The sequence below is a fragment of the Ornithorhynchus anatinus genome, chromosome 20, assembly GCF_004115215.2.
Source record: "Ornithorhynchus anatinus isolate Pmale09 chromosome 20, mOrnAna1.pri.v4, whole genome shotgun sequence".
NCBI classification, from domain to species: Eukaryota; Metazoa; Chordata; class Mammalia; order Monotremata; family Ornithorhynchidae; genus Ornithorhynchus; species Ornithorhynchus anatinus.
Genome location: NC_041747.1, coordinates 12,677,759 through 12,692,376, shown reverse-complemented (window position 1 = coordinate 12,692,376; position 14,618 = coordinate 12,677,759). Strand labels below are relative to the sequence as shown.

General features: G+C 46.6%; 1 protein-coding gene across 10 annotated transcripts in view; it reads left to right on the top strand.

Annotated features, from left to right (window-relative positions):
• The window catches only part of ATP11A (ATPase phospholipid transporting 11A), a 103,654-nt gene that overhangs the window by 78,635 nt on the left and 10,401 nt on the right, over nucleotides 1-14,618 (top strand). For 3 of the 10 annotated variants that reach the window (XM_029048217.2, XM_029048219.2, XM_029048220.2), the window contains exons 17-28: nucleotides 166-269; nucleotides 1,826-2,007; nucleotides 2,455-2,706; nucleotides 3,547-3,721; nucleotides 4,482-4,584; nucleotides 4,826-4,971; nucleotides 6,216-6,275; nucleotides 6,576-6,703; nucleotides 7,160-7,295; nucleotides 8,159-8,182; nucleotides 10,247-10,312; nucleotides 11,046-11,149. In XM_029048217.2, the coding sequence (XP_028904050.1) occupies nucleotides 166-269; nucleotides 1,826-2,007; nucleotides 2,455-2,706; nucleotides 3,547-3,721; nucleotides 4,482-4,584; nucleotides 4,826-4,971; nucleotides 6,216-6,275; nucleotides 6,576-6,703; nucleotides 7,160-7,295; nucleotides 8,159-8,182; nucleotides 10,247-10,312; nucleotides 11,046-11,149 (1,480 nt within the window). The other 7 variants (XR_003753924.2, XR_003753923.2, XR_003753925.2 and 4 more) reach the window with 4 other exon arrangements.

Here is a 14,618-nt window from a genome sequence, read left to right as displayed (position 1 = left end):
GGGCTCTTTCCACTAGGCCGCACTGCTTCTCGAAAGCTTTGGAAAACAAAGCCGGAAGCAGACCTCGTTGCCGCCACTGGCCGTCACGCAAATTAAAAACTATAAAAGCTTGAGTGAGTCCCAGTTGAATGTTAGGGTTCTTATATTTTGTTTTCTCCTTCCTAGGTGAAATCTTTCTGTTTTGCAAAGGAGCAGATTCTTCGATATTTCCCAGAGTGGCAGAAGGCAAAGTTGATCAAATCCAATCCAGAGTGGAGCGCAATGCAGTGGTAAGAGCAATCAGTCAATAAACGGTTTTTATCGAGCACCTTCGGTCTGCCGAGCACCGTTCTAAGAACTTGGGGGAATCCAGGACCGGAGATGGTAGACACGGTCCCTGCTCACAGGAGAAATTAAAATAGATTGCAGGTAAAGGAAGCAACAGAGGTGATGTCTATAAGTGCTACAGAGCAAAGGGTTTGGGGGTAATGGACTCAAGTGCCAGGTGACCCAGAACGGAGAAAAAATCGGGTGGAGAGGTGAGAGATTAGTCGGGGAAGGCTTCCCGTTTTGTTCTTTTGTTTATGGTATTTGTTAAGCTGTTTTCCCAGAATAGACAGTTTGTTCCATTGGATTTAGAGATTTTACTCTTTCCCTCCCATTGCCAGTTGGAAAAATTGCCAAAAGATTGGTTCTGACTTGTGGAGACAGTACTAAAAATCAAACTATTCCCAGGTCCTTCAGGCCACTGGAACTACATTGCTCATAAATGTTTTCCAGGAGGCCCAAAGGAACTCTATGGTTTTCAAACTAGAAAAAGTCCTGGAGGTGATCTTTTTTGGTCTGAAAATTTCTCTAGTTGGCCCAGATCAAAACCAGGATAGAATTTCTGCCTTTTGGTCAAGTTTCTCTAAGGTCCTCCTTTCCAACATCTGCCAACAGTCTCCATATTTTCTTTTTTTCCCCCTCTACTAGTAAGTTAGTAGACTTTTTTGAAAAGGGGGATGAACAACCAAGGAAATGCCCTTCACTTCTTTCTTTAAAGCCCTTCTGAAATCCAGTCAGTCAATCAGTAATATGTATTGAGGGCTTACTTTGCGCAAAGCACTGAACGAAGCACTTGGGAAACCCCACCTTCTCCAGGAGGCATTTCCCGATTAAGCTCCACAGTCAGTCACATCTCTACAGTCAGTCACCGGTATTTCCTGAGCACTCCCTGTGTGCAGAGCACTGTACTAAGCGCCTGGGAAAGTATAGGGTAGTTGAGTTGGTAGGCATGATCTCTGCCCACAAGGAGCTTAATAACAATAATAATCTGGCATTTAAGCGCTTACTATGTGCCAAGCACTGTTCTAAGCACTGGTATTTCCCCAGCCTTTTTACACTATATTTGTTGGACCGTTACATCGAGCTTCTTCCTCCTAATTATCCTAATCTATTGCTCTCTGAGCCTCAGTTTCCTCATCTGTAAAATGGTGATTAAGACTGTGAGCCATAGTTGCTGGTTTTGATCTGGGCCAACTAGAGAAATTGGGTTGAACATAGTGCCTGTCCCACGTGGGGCTCACAGCCTTAATTCCCATTTTCCAGATGAGGAAACTGAGGCCTAAAGGAATGAAGTGACTTGCCTGAAGTCACACAGCAGCAGACAAGTGGCGGAGCCGGGATTAAAACACAGGTCCTTCTGACTCCCAGGCACGTGCTCTATCCACTAAACCACGCTGCTTCTCTAATTAGTACAATGCCTGGCACATAGTAAGGGCTTAATGAATACCAAAATTATTATTATTATTATCCTTTCCTGAGCAAATGTAAATGAGTCTTGTGTTTTTAATTCATCCTCCAGGAGGGGCTGCGGACTTTATGCGTCGCCTATAAAAAATTCACCCAGGAAGAGTACGAAGGCGTGTATAAGCTGTTGCAGGCGGCCAAAGTGGCACTTCAAGATCGGGAAAAGAAACTGGCCGAGGCCTATGAGCAAATAGAGAAGAAACTCGTTCTCCTCGGAGCCACGGCCGTGGAAGACCGGTTAAGTACCTCCTATCACCTAGATCGAACCTACAGAAGCAGCGTGGCCGAGTAGATAGAGCCCGGGCCTGGCACTCAGGAGGTCCTGGGTTCTTAGCCCCGCTCTGCCACTTATCTGCTGTGTGGCCTTGGGCAAGCTACTTCACTTCTATGTGCCTCAGTTACCTCATCCGTAAAACGGGGGTCGAGACTGTGGGACTACGTCCCACCCCATTTGCTTGTATCCACCTCGGCACTTAATACACTGTTGGGAACATAGTAAGCGCTTAACAAACACCATAATAGTAATCTTATTATTATTAGCGGCAGAATTGGCGTCCTCACTCTGACGCGTCCTCTTCCCTTAGGACCCCGAGGAACTAGGGGCCATCCCCGGAAAGGCTCGGAAGGTCTTCCTTTCCGCGGGCTTCATTCCCTTCTCCTCCCTTCCCGGTTCCCCTCCCCTAGGCTGCAGGAAAAGGCCGCGGACACCATCGAAGCGCTGCAGAAAGCCGGCATCAAGGTCTGGGTCCTCACGGGGGACAAGATGGAGACGGCCGCGGCCACCTGCTACGCCTGCAAACTCTTCAGGAGGAACACGCAGCTGCTGGAGCTGACGACCCAGAAGATCGAGGAGCAGAGTTTACACGACGTGCTCTTCGAGCTCAGCAAGACCGTCCTGCGCTACAGTGGCAGTTTGACGCGGGACAACTTCTCAGGGTGAGGCGCCGGTTCGCCCTCGAAGTCAGCCGTAACTCCAGCGCTGTGCCGAGCGCTTGGGAGAGGGCAAAGATAGCCATCTCTTTTTCGCTGCTAGAAAGTTTGTTGTGCAGATATTCTTGGTCTGGAAAGAGCCTCGAGATATCCTGCCTCCCGACTCTTAGGACTGCACAGGAAGACACTAAATAAAGCAGGATGTATGCCAATTAATCAGTCGAACGGTGAGGTTTATTGAGTGCTTACTGTGTGCGGGGCACTGTACTAAGCGCTTGGGAGAGTCCAGTATAATACAGTCGGTAGACTCATTCCCTGCCCACAGCGAGCTTCCGGTCTGTAGAATTCCGAAAGGCATGGGAGATTTCAGCTTGGCTCAGGCACTTGTCTGCTGTGTGACCATGGGCAAGTCATTTTACTTCTCTATGCCTCAGTTACCTCATCTGTAAAATGGGGACTGAGGCCGTGAGCCCACATGGGAAGGTGACTCCGTCCAACCTGATTTCCTTGAATCCAGGCTTAGTACAGTGCCCGGCATGTAGAAAGCCCTTAACAAATACCCTAATTATCATTTTTTGCACCCTCATCTCATCCACTTGGTCAGCATAATCAGTCGATCAGTGATATTTATGGAGTGTTTACCATGTGCAGAGCATTGTACTAAGCACCTAGGAGAGTACAATGTAACAGTTGTTATACATGTTCCCTGCCCACAATGAGCTTACAGTCTACAGGAGGAGACAGACATTGAAATAAACTGTAGACAGGGGCAATGTGAGAGTCTTTCTTCCTTAAAAGGGATAGTTTTGGTTTTTAACATGCTATCCCCTTTTCATTCTCCCACAGGCTCTCTGCGGATATGCAAGATTACGGTTTAATCATCGACGGAGCGGCATTGTCCTTAATAATGAAACCGAGAGAGGATGGAAGCACTAGTAACTACAGAGAGCTTTTCCTCGATATCTGCAGGAACTGTAGCGCGGTGCTCTGCTGTAGAATGGCACCGTTACAGAAGGCCCAGGTTTGAGCCGCCTCTTCCGATTCCGTTACCGAGATAAATTAGTGTAGTTTTGATTGTCGCTTGGCCGGGATTTAGCTCGGATCAGTTTCAGACGCGAGCATCGTGAACGCCCTCTTTCTGAACGTGAGAGATGGTGGGGGGGAGAAAAGATAAAAGGGTAGAAAGATAACCAGATCCTCCAGCCAAAGCAGAGTCCTGTGATGGTCTTTGGGAATGCAGTCATGCCAGGCTAGGAGCTGTGTGTTATACTGAGGGAAGAGGCTATCTAATGGCTGCCACGTAATTGGTATATGAACGTTTCTAATGAACCAAATTAATTGACTCATCTTCCCTTGGTAGTTGGCTACAGTGGGAGCCTTGATGAATAATAATTGAATTAAGTAGGTGATGTCACTGGGAAATGAACCCTAATTGTGAAGCACTGGCTTTAATTTTCAATTTGAGATTTTTCAAGTCGCACAGATAGAAGCCGATAGCAAGACTGTTTCCGATCATCGGAGTTTAAATTTGGCTACATCAGGCAGGGACACGATCCAACTCTTTGGTGATCAGAACTTTTTTTTTTTTCTAGTTACTGTCATCCCAACAACCTCAAATTTAGTCAAGTGGAATAAGCAGGGATTGGGTCACTTAACTTTCTGCAATTTGGGCTTATATCGTTTAACTTGTTTGGGTAGCGATAGGATGCAGGGGGCTGCCTTTTGCCCACATCGAAAGCTAAGAGACCAGAGAAGAGTTTGTTTTAATGTTTCTCTTCCAGATTGTGAAGTTGATTAAATTTTCAAAGGAGCACCCAATTACACTAGCAGTTGGCGATGGGGCGAATGATGTCAGTATGATTTTAGAAGCACACGTGGGCATAGGTGAGTGTGCCGTCCCTTAACCCTTCCTTTCGAACAACTGAACGCTTCCCGGTGGCATTTCCGATCCCGCCAAGAAAAGCCTAAGAGGGGCAGATTTGGGAAGTGGCGTTTTTGTTGGAGCGGTCCCTATTGCCCCCCGGGAACTGTGGCTTCGCCCGTCAGTGGCTCCGCCGATATCACGGCCCGGCCTCTGAGGGTCATTCGCTGTCGGCGTATTGTCAACACCTCACTTCTCTTCCAGGCGTCATCGGAAAAGAAGGCCGGCAGGCCGCAAGGAACAGCGATTATGCAATACCCAAATTTAAGCATTTGAAGAAGATGCTTCTGGTTCACGGGCATTTTTACTACATTAGGATTTCCGAACTAGTGCAATACTTCTTTTATAAGGTAGGGGCTGGATTTGCGGTATTCACTTCTTTACTATTATTATTATTATCATCATCATATTATATAATAATATATCAATAATGATAATAGCGAGGTTGGTATTTAAGCACTTCCTATGTTCAGAGCACTGTATTAAGCACTTGGGAGAGTCCATTTCAACAGAATTAGCATAAATGGGACACCTACTCAGTCTTTCAGTCCCCCTTCTCAATCTCACTTAATCGGCGGTATTTATTGAGTGCATACTGTGTGCAGAGCACTGTACGAAACACTTGGGAGAATATAATAATGTTGGTATTTGTTTAAGCGCTTACTATGTGCCAAGCACTGTTCTAAACACTGGGGTAGATACAAGGGAATCAGGTTATCCCATATGGGGCTCACAGTCTTAATCCCTGTTTTACAGATGAGGGAACTGAGGCCCAGAGAAGTTAAGTGATTTGCCCAAAGTCACACAGCAGACAAGTGGCGGAGCTGGGATTAGAACCCAGGTCTTGTGACTCCCGGGCCCCGTGCTCTAGCCACCAGGCCACACTGCTTCTCTGAGTGAAGGGTCCTTCGAACCGGAGTCGAACCAGTGACCTAAGGATAGCTCCCACCTGCTCTGCCCTTTCTCTACCTTCCCCCCTGGTGGATTCTCTTTTAAAACCATTTGTTTTCCTATTTTATAAAATGATATTTGTGAAGAACTTCCTCTGTATCAGGCACTGTACTAAGCACTGAGGTAGACACATGATTATCAGGTCAGACACAGTCCCTGCCCCGCAAAGAGCACACTTCTGAGTAGGAGGGGGAACAGTATTTGATCTCCATTTTACAGATGAGGAAATGGTGGCACAGAGAAGCAAAGTGACTGGCCTCAAGTCACGCAGCAGGCAAGCGGCAGAGCCGGGATTATGACCCCAGGTCCTCTGACTCCCAGGCCCGGGTTTCTTTCTCCCGGGCTACTCTGTGTGATTTACCACCCTGATCGGGTTTTATTGTGCATTTTCCCATCCGAGGATAAGAGCTAAGATTTCATCGCCCTATAGCAGTGATCCATCCCTTTGGGTCCTAAAATAGGGTCAGGTCTTATCTGACTGCCGTCATCTCGCCTATCCATCTAGTACAGTGCTCTGCACGCAGTGTGCACTCAAATACCATCAATCGATCGATGGAGATGGGCTGAAAGAACGCGGGTAGACGTCTTTGCAAACAGATACACGTCCACTTGGGCTAATGACCACGTACCCTTGTCGTTTCAGAATGTCTGCTTCATTTTCCCTCAGTTTTTATACCAGTTCTTCTGTGGATTTTCACAACAGGTGAGTTTGGAAGCTATCTTGCGTATCCTGTAAGGCTCCAGAGCCCGGGCAGTCTCAGTTATTTAGCAGGTGCTGCGTGAGGGGGCTAGCATTCTTGGTGGGAGAGGTAACCTCTGACAGTGAAGTCCATGGGTCTACACTTCGGCGTGCTGCCGTAGAGAAGGAGGCGTGTTGCGATCCTCATCCGCACCGCATTGGATCGTAAAGCCGCAGCGAGGGGTGGAGAGGACTGATTCTTCGGCCCCTCGCGGGCCTGTGTTTGAAAAACGCGATCTGGTTCTTTTTCTTGTCTTCCTCCAGCCTTTATATGATACTGCGTATCTAACACTGTACAACATCAGTTTCACCTCCCTCCCTATCCTCTTGTACAGTTTAATGGAGCAGCATGTCAGTACAGATATGCTCAAGAGGGACCCGTCGCTCTACAGGTAAAGTGCCTCGATCACAGCTTGCGCGACACCCTTCCGCATTTATAGGAACTGGAACATCTAAAGGGCAATGCAAGCACCACCTTGTAATACATACAGGGGAGACGTTTACTGTCTGTGGCGGTTGAAATGCCTGGGGAAAGTAATTTAGACGCAAATCCGAGTTCGATGAATGTTTATATAATCCCAGGGGTGGGAGGTAGGGAGAAGGTGGGTTAAATGGGTCCATTTCTTTTCTTCATCTCCTGCTCTAAGCACCTGGACCGGTATTTTTTTCCTGGGTTTCAGTAAATGCCAATCATTCGTTCAATCGTATTTATTGAGCACGTAGCATGGGCAGAGCACTGTACTAAGCGCTTGGGAGAATACAATAAAACCAGAAACAGACTCTTTCCCTGCCCACAATGAACTTACAGCTGATAAGGTATTCACGTTTGCCAATTTCATTTCATCCAGGGATATCGCCAAGAACTCTCTGCTCCGCTGGCGATTGTTCATTTATTGGACGTTCCTCGGAGTATTTGATGCTCTGGTGTTTTTCTTCGGTGCTTATTTCATGTTTGAAAACACGACGGTGACCAGCAATGGGCAGGTGGGTTTTCACACTGATTCGTGTTGATTTCCAGCATTGGAAGGTAATATGGGGTATTTAATCAGGAGAAGTCCTCAGATTTTTGACCCAACTGGCTCTTGAAAACACCACCTGGAGTCAAAACGCTATAAGTCAGAACCAATTTGACCTGAGGAATAATGTTATAAATGGGGGGTGGTTGTTGAAATGACACTGGGGACCCTGTTTTTAACCCAAAGAACCCAGAATTGCGTCGGTCAATTATAAATGAGGAAAGAGCTACATTAATGCATTTATATTGAGTCAGAGGGGGTTCCCTGAAAGGCTTTGGAATGTTTCATTGGCTCCGTCACGGGAAGCGAAGTGGGACTTGTTGACCCTCCCAGATGACTTCATCTGGGGATCAGGTAAACCCTCTCGACTTTCTCCTTTTTTTTCTCTCCCCGCATCCCCCTCGTGGCTTTTAAAACAATTAACTCAGTTCCTCGCAACTCCTGGGCCTACCCTCACACCTGCCATTTCTCATGTTCCCTTCCAGGAACTTGTGCTGTAAAGAAGGCCGGGGTTCTAGAATTGAAACCAATATGCCGTAAAGCTAAAACAAGGCATAAATTGGGAAGCGTTCCTAGCGCTGTCGATACCTACTTGTGTATTAGCTCTTCAGACCTTGGTTTGGCAAAATGATGCGGTGCTTTGGAAATAGTGTGAAATCACTGTATTTTCCACCTAGGATCAAACTATTTGCTTATCTATTTGCATTATTCACATTTTGAGAAATATCCGGCGTTGAAGTTGTTTGACACCGAAGCATTTTTGAGTTGATTTTATTTGTGTTTTGCCTTTTTTTTTTTCTTTTTGCTCCTTGCTTCTCTTCCTACCCTCAGCTAATGACCACCAACACTCATATGGTAAGGCGACTGTGCTTTTGTTCCTTCTCCTGTGTTCTTGAACCCCACCACAGATAAAATATTTCTTAAAAATATTTTCCGTGTGCTTGTCTAACTGCTCCTTTTCCATTTGCTCGCCAAGTTGTATAGAAGATCAAAGGTAAGTACGTGTACCCTATAGAAATCCAACGGAGCTATCTGTCAGTCAGCCAATAATATTTATTGAGCATTTACACAGGACAGAGTACTGTAGTTGGCACTTGGGAGAGTTGGTAGACACAAACCCTGTCCTCAAGAAGCTTACGATCTAGCAAGGGAGACACTAAAATAGACGACCTCCCCGAAAGAGATCTTGTCTTACGCCGTCGAGTCGTTTCCGACCCATAGCGACACCACGGACACCTCTCCCAGAACGCCCAGCTCTCCATCTGCGGTCGTTCTGCTAGTGGATCCGTAGAGTTTTCTTGGTCAAAATCCGGAAGTGGTTTCCCATTGCCACCTTCCACGCGGTAAACTCGAGTCTCCGCCCTCGACTCTCTCTCGTGCCACTGCTGCCCTGCAAGGGTAAGTTGTGACTTGTAGCAGATTGTCTTCCAAAAGGCTAGCCACTGCCCTAGCTAGGAATGGAATGGGTAGGCCTCTGCTCGACTCTCCCTCCCGTAGCCGAGACCGGTAGAGGACTGGAAACTCTCCAGGTACAAACCTGAGGCGGGGGAAAGAGATCTTAGACTCCCCCAAATCAGCCCGTGGTCTCACTGCAGTCCAGCATTCTGCAGGGCATTCACTCGGCAGGGGAAAGCTAATAAGAATCCCTGCCGACAGAAGTGATTTTCTAGTCAAGCATCGGAAGCTTTAGTCCTTGAGCACTGGCAAATGAAGGCAGATGGAGTTCTAGGACGGTCTTTAGAGAGCAGTTCTGACCAGGACTCTTTGAAAGTCAAATGGATTCCACCCCGGTGGAGACGGTTCCCTGCATCAGAGTTAATAACTTGGCGGAAGAAATGGCCATCGACCAAACTCTACTAAATGTTAGCAATATCAAAAAGTAGTTGTCGGGTGGGATGGTTTCTAGTTTGGTCAGGGTATATGCCTATTATATTGTTATATTGTACTCTCCCAAGCACTTAATACAGTGCTCTGCACACAGTAAGCACGCAATAAATATGATCGACTGACTGAGAACTGCTTGCACCTGTGTGTAGCTGAGAAGACTCTCTCACCGTTTTTTTAATGATACTTGTTAAGCACTTAACTGTCCAAAGCAGCACTCCTCATCTTCCCACCCAGACTCTGTCCTCCCGTGACTTTCCCATCACTGTAGACGGCACCACTATCCTTCCTGTCTCACAAGCCCCTAACCTTGGTGTTATCCTCGACTCGTCTCTCTCATTCAACCCGCATATTCAACCCATCATCAAATCCTGCTGGGTTCGTCCTTGACACCGGAACTAATATCCACCCTTTTCCATCCAAACTGCTCCTACCCTGCCTCGACTCCTGCATCAGCCTCCTCGCTGACCTCCCAGCCTCCTGTCTCTCCACACACCGGTCAATACTTCACTCTGCTGCACCGATAATTCTTCTACAAAAACGTTCAATCCACGTTTCCCCACTCCTCAATAACCTCTAGCCATTGCCCATCCACCTCCACGCTAATCAGGTTGGACACAGTCCCTGTCCCACATGGGGCTCACAGTCTTAATCCCCATTTTACAGATGAGGGAACTGAGGCCCAGTGAAGTGACTGGCCCAAGGTGACACAGAGGCGTGGCAGAGCCGGGATTAGATCCCAACTCCTCTGACTCCCAGGCCCGGGCTCTTTCCACTAGGCCACGCTGCTTCGCCATTAAGACAGGCAAAAGACGACTCTGGATTCTCACCCTGTCCCATGGCATGTTGTTCCTTGATGATTTCCTTTTTGTTCCCATGGTCAAAATATTTCCTCTGAACCTGCCTACGGTCGGAAGGACTTTGCCCTCGAGAGCAATGAATTGCCCCGTCAACAATTCCCTTGATTTCCCAGGAGAGGACCAGGAAACCTGCCGCAAGGATCACTTTGGGCTTCCTTTTCTGTTCCCCCAACAGATGCTTGGTAACTGGACCTTCGGCACGTTGGTGTTCACCGTCTTGGTGTTTACCGTCACGCTGAAGGTAAGCCATTCCTTGTGAAGAGATGTTCTCTGTGCCTCACTTCAACTCTCCTAAATTGCCCTTGACCCCTGGGTCACCTCCTAGGACGGTCCCATTGGGCAAGTGGTAGAGACGGAACTTCCCTTTCAGTCCAGCTGGGCTCTCTCCCGCTTTCTCCATGATGCTGACTGGTGATTCGGTCGCATTTATTGAGCGCTGACTGTGTGCAGAGCACTGTACTAAGCGGTCGGGAGAGTACGCTGTAACTCTCAACAGAAACATTCCCTGCCCAGAACGAGCTGGTAGAGCTGGACCTCTCTGGGGTAGGGTCCAGCGAGGCTCTCTTCATTCCACCATGATGCTGATTGGTAGTAATAATAATAATTCTGGTACCTGTTAAGCGCTTACTGTGTGCCAAGCATTGTCCTAAGCGCTGGGGCAGGTCCATTTCTAGTCCCGTTCTTTCCCCGGTCCGGGTTCGTCGCGTGCCCTGGGCCTGTCGGCCCGTGCTCATCCACACGGCCTGGGAAGGACCGTTTCAAGTCACGCGAAAGATACAGGTCGCCCCCCACCGCCGTGGTACCTCTCTCCGTGCGGGTGACGCTTTTGCTCGGGAAAGCTTAGGCGAAAGTGTAATTCTTTGCTAATTCTTGAAGGATCATTGTGTATTTCTCTTCAGCCTTTTGTTTTGAGTCCATGTCACCTCATCTAGACGATTACACCAACACCAACCATCCATGTTGTCTCCTTTTAGCTTGCACTAGATACGCACTACTGGACTTGGATAAACCATTTTGTCATCTGGGGCTCACTGCTATTCTACATTGTCTTTTCCCTGCTCTGGGGAGGAATTATCTGGTAGGAATCTAATAATAATAATGATGATAATGATAATTATAAACAGTTTGCATTCCTTTAGCCTCTTTTGCCTGAAACATTCAGTTCACTTAGAGGTCCATCAGTGTCGTTGACCCCATTCAGTGCTAAGAGCCAGAGAATTTATCAATATTTATCAGGGAATCCCAAGTGGAAATAGAATTGGACTGTAGGTTTTTTCAGTCAGTCAGTCAACTGGTGGTGTTTATTGAGTGCTTACTGTGTCATTCGTATTTATTGAGCGATTACTGTGTGCAAAGCAGTCATTCATTCAATGGTATTTATTGAGTGCTTACTGTGTGCAAGGCAGTCATTCAGTCGTATTTATTGAGCTCTTACTGTGTGCAGAGCACTGTACTAAGTGTTTGGGTGGGTACAATAGAACAATAAACAGACGTGTTCCCTGCCCACAGCAAGCTTGCAGTCTAAAGGGAGAGACGGCCACTAATATATGTGCAGAGCACTGTACTGAGCGCTTGGGAGAGTGCAGTAGAGGAGGTCACTCCTAGAACCATTAAATCTTGGGGATCATTAGTTTGAGGATGGCGTTAACTGGTACCGAGCCCAATGCTCAGAACGGTGTTTGACTCGGAGTAAGCGCTTAACAAATACCATTAAAAACAATGGTGATAATAATAGTGTTAATTGTGGTGTTTGTTAGAGCCTTACTTTGTGCCGAATACTAGAATAAAGATGTAGTTTCTGTCTCGCATGGGGCTCACAGTTTAAGTTGGAGGGAGAACAGGGATTTGATCCCCTTTTAACGGATGAGGAAGCTGAGGCCCAGAAAAGTTAAGCGACTCCTCCTTGGCCACAGAGCAGGCAAGTGGCAGAGCCGAGATCAGGACCCAGCCCACCTGACACCCACTAGGCCACGCTACTTCTCAGTGATCTGGAACAGTCACAGATCAATCAATAAATGGTTATGATAGGTATTTTTATCCACATTAATGTCTGTCTTTCCATCTAGACTGAAAACTCGGGAACGTGTCTGCTAATTCTGTTGTATTGTACTCTCCAGCTTAGTGCAGTGCTCTACACATAAGCGCTCAGTAAATATGATTGATTATTGAGCACTCATTATCTACAGGGCACAGTGCTAAGTGCTTAGATGTGCTTTTCAGTTTAGCTTCATAGACCTTGGAAAGATCAGAGGCCGGGAAATCATTTGCTACCAACTGAAGGTGTCGAATCACCACCTCTGTCGAGTTTTTTGGGGGGCGGTTTTTGCAGATGGACAACTCACTTTCCCAGTCAGATGCACTCGTTCCTGATGGCCAAGAGAATTGTGTTAATAAGAACGATTGCCAGGTTCAGGGACAAGGAAGCTGCTGATTGAGTTCCAGAGTTTATTTTTCTGAACAAAACATTGGTAAAACATTGTGTTAAATGTTTGGGAGCAATGTGGAAGACGAAATTCTAAAGATCTAAAAAGAAAGACAACTCTCATTTAACCACAGGACGAGGGGAAGAGTTGAGAGGAGAGGGAATTGAACTTATCCTTGTGTAAATAAGGATAACGTGTCTACCAACTCTGTTATATTGTCCTCTCCCGGGCTCTTAGTACAGTGTTCTGTACACAGTAAGCGCTCAATAAATAGGATTGCCTGATCCTTACACACTGCCTTTTTGTAATTTGTTTTAATGTCTATCTCCCCGCTCCAGAATGTAAACTCCTTGTGGACAAGGATCACGCCTCCCAACTCTCTTGTATCGTACACACACCCACCCGCAAATGCTCTGCACACCGTAAAGCCCTCAATAAATACCATCGATTGATTGATCGGAGGTTCTCGGGCCTCATCACTAAGTCCATCACCCAAATCGAAAGCTGGAGGAGAAATGACCCGGATAAATCCCCAAACTGGATAATCAACTCCAGACATTGGAGTTGACCAAATCCGGTATTATGCTTAATTTCCGCATCACAAACCTTTGGCCATTTGCTTAAGGCAATCAGTTAATTTCTATCCATTTCTTTCAAAGACAAATATTAATCTTTAACACGAAAGGAGTCCTGTGCTGATTGATTTATGGACTTACGTGCATATGTGCTTATGCTTAGAGAAGCAGCGTGGCTTAGTGGAAAGAGCCCAGGCTTGGGAGCCAGAGGACCTGGGTTCTAATCATGACTCCACTTGTCTGCTGTGTGACCTTGGGCAAGTTACTTCACTTCCCTAGGCCTCAGTTACCTCTCATCTGTAAAATGGGGATTAAGACTGTGAGCTCCATGTGGGACAACCCAATTACTTTGTTTCTATCCCAGTGCTTAGAACAGTGCTTGGCACATAGTAAGCGCTTAACAAATACCATCATCATTATTATTATTATGGATTTACCCTCTCCTCCATCTGAAGCTCTCCTGAACTTCTCTCTGAACCCCTGTGCTTTCCTAGGAAGAAAATATTCTATTGTTTCTCCACCGTTCCCATTCTTCCAAGTCTAGCTACCTCTGACCATCCCTTGGCCGAGTTGATTTTGTTTTTAGGAAACTTTAAGGGACAACTTTTTTACTTTTTCCCATTGAATCCCGCTCCGGCATTCAAATTCTTATAAAAAACCCAGAGAGCCATTTTACGTACCAAATTCCTACTTCCAGGGATTCCCACATGCACTGTTAGCTGCTGCCAAATAATCAGTAGTATTTAATGAGCGCTTAATACTAAGCAGAGCACTATACTAAGCACGTGGGGACTCCGATAGAGTTGGTAGAGTCGAAGCCTGCCCACAAGGAGCTTACAATCTTGGAACCCTTTTAGCCACCGGTGTTCTAGAACCACATTTCTCCCTTGTTGGCCAAGGGCAGGTTTTGTTCCCTTTGCCAAGAGACATCCCATTTTTTCTTTTTCAGAAATCAATCTGCACGCTGAGCACCCCTTAGCGTAGCCGTTCTTTTCTGATGTTGGCGCACTCTAGAAAATTCTACATCTCCTGCACATTGTTTCATTCCTTCATCTCCTTCAGAGCTGGTCCACTTTCTTTGCCATGCATTTTTTTTTAATCCTATTTTCCTCATTCCCAGCATCTCCATGAGGTGGGTTGGGGGTGGTGGGGAGGGAAATGGGTATTATTGAGTCCTGCTAATAATAGTGATAACTGTGGAATTTGTTAAACGGTTACTATGTGCCGAGCACTGTATTAAGCAGTGGGGCAGAGACGAGATTATTGGGTCGGACGCAGTCTCTGTCCCACTTAGGGTTCGCAGTCTAAGTAGGAAAGAGAACAGGGATTAAATCCCCATTTTACAGATGAGGAATCTAATAATAAAAAGTAATGGTATTTAAGCACTTAGTATGCTCCAGGCACTATTCTAAGCGCTGGGGCAGCTACAAGATAATTGGGTTAGACACAGTTTCTGTCCCATATGGGGCTTACAGTCTTAATCCCCATTTTTAGAGATGAGGGAACTGAGGCCCAGAGAAGTGAAGTCACTTGCCCAAGGTCACACAGC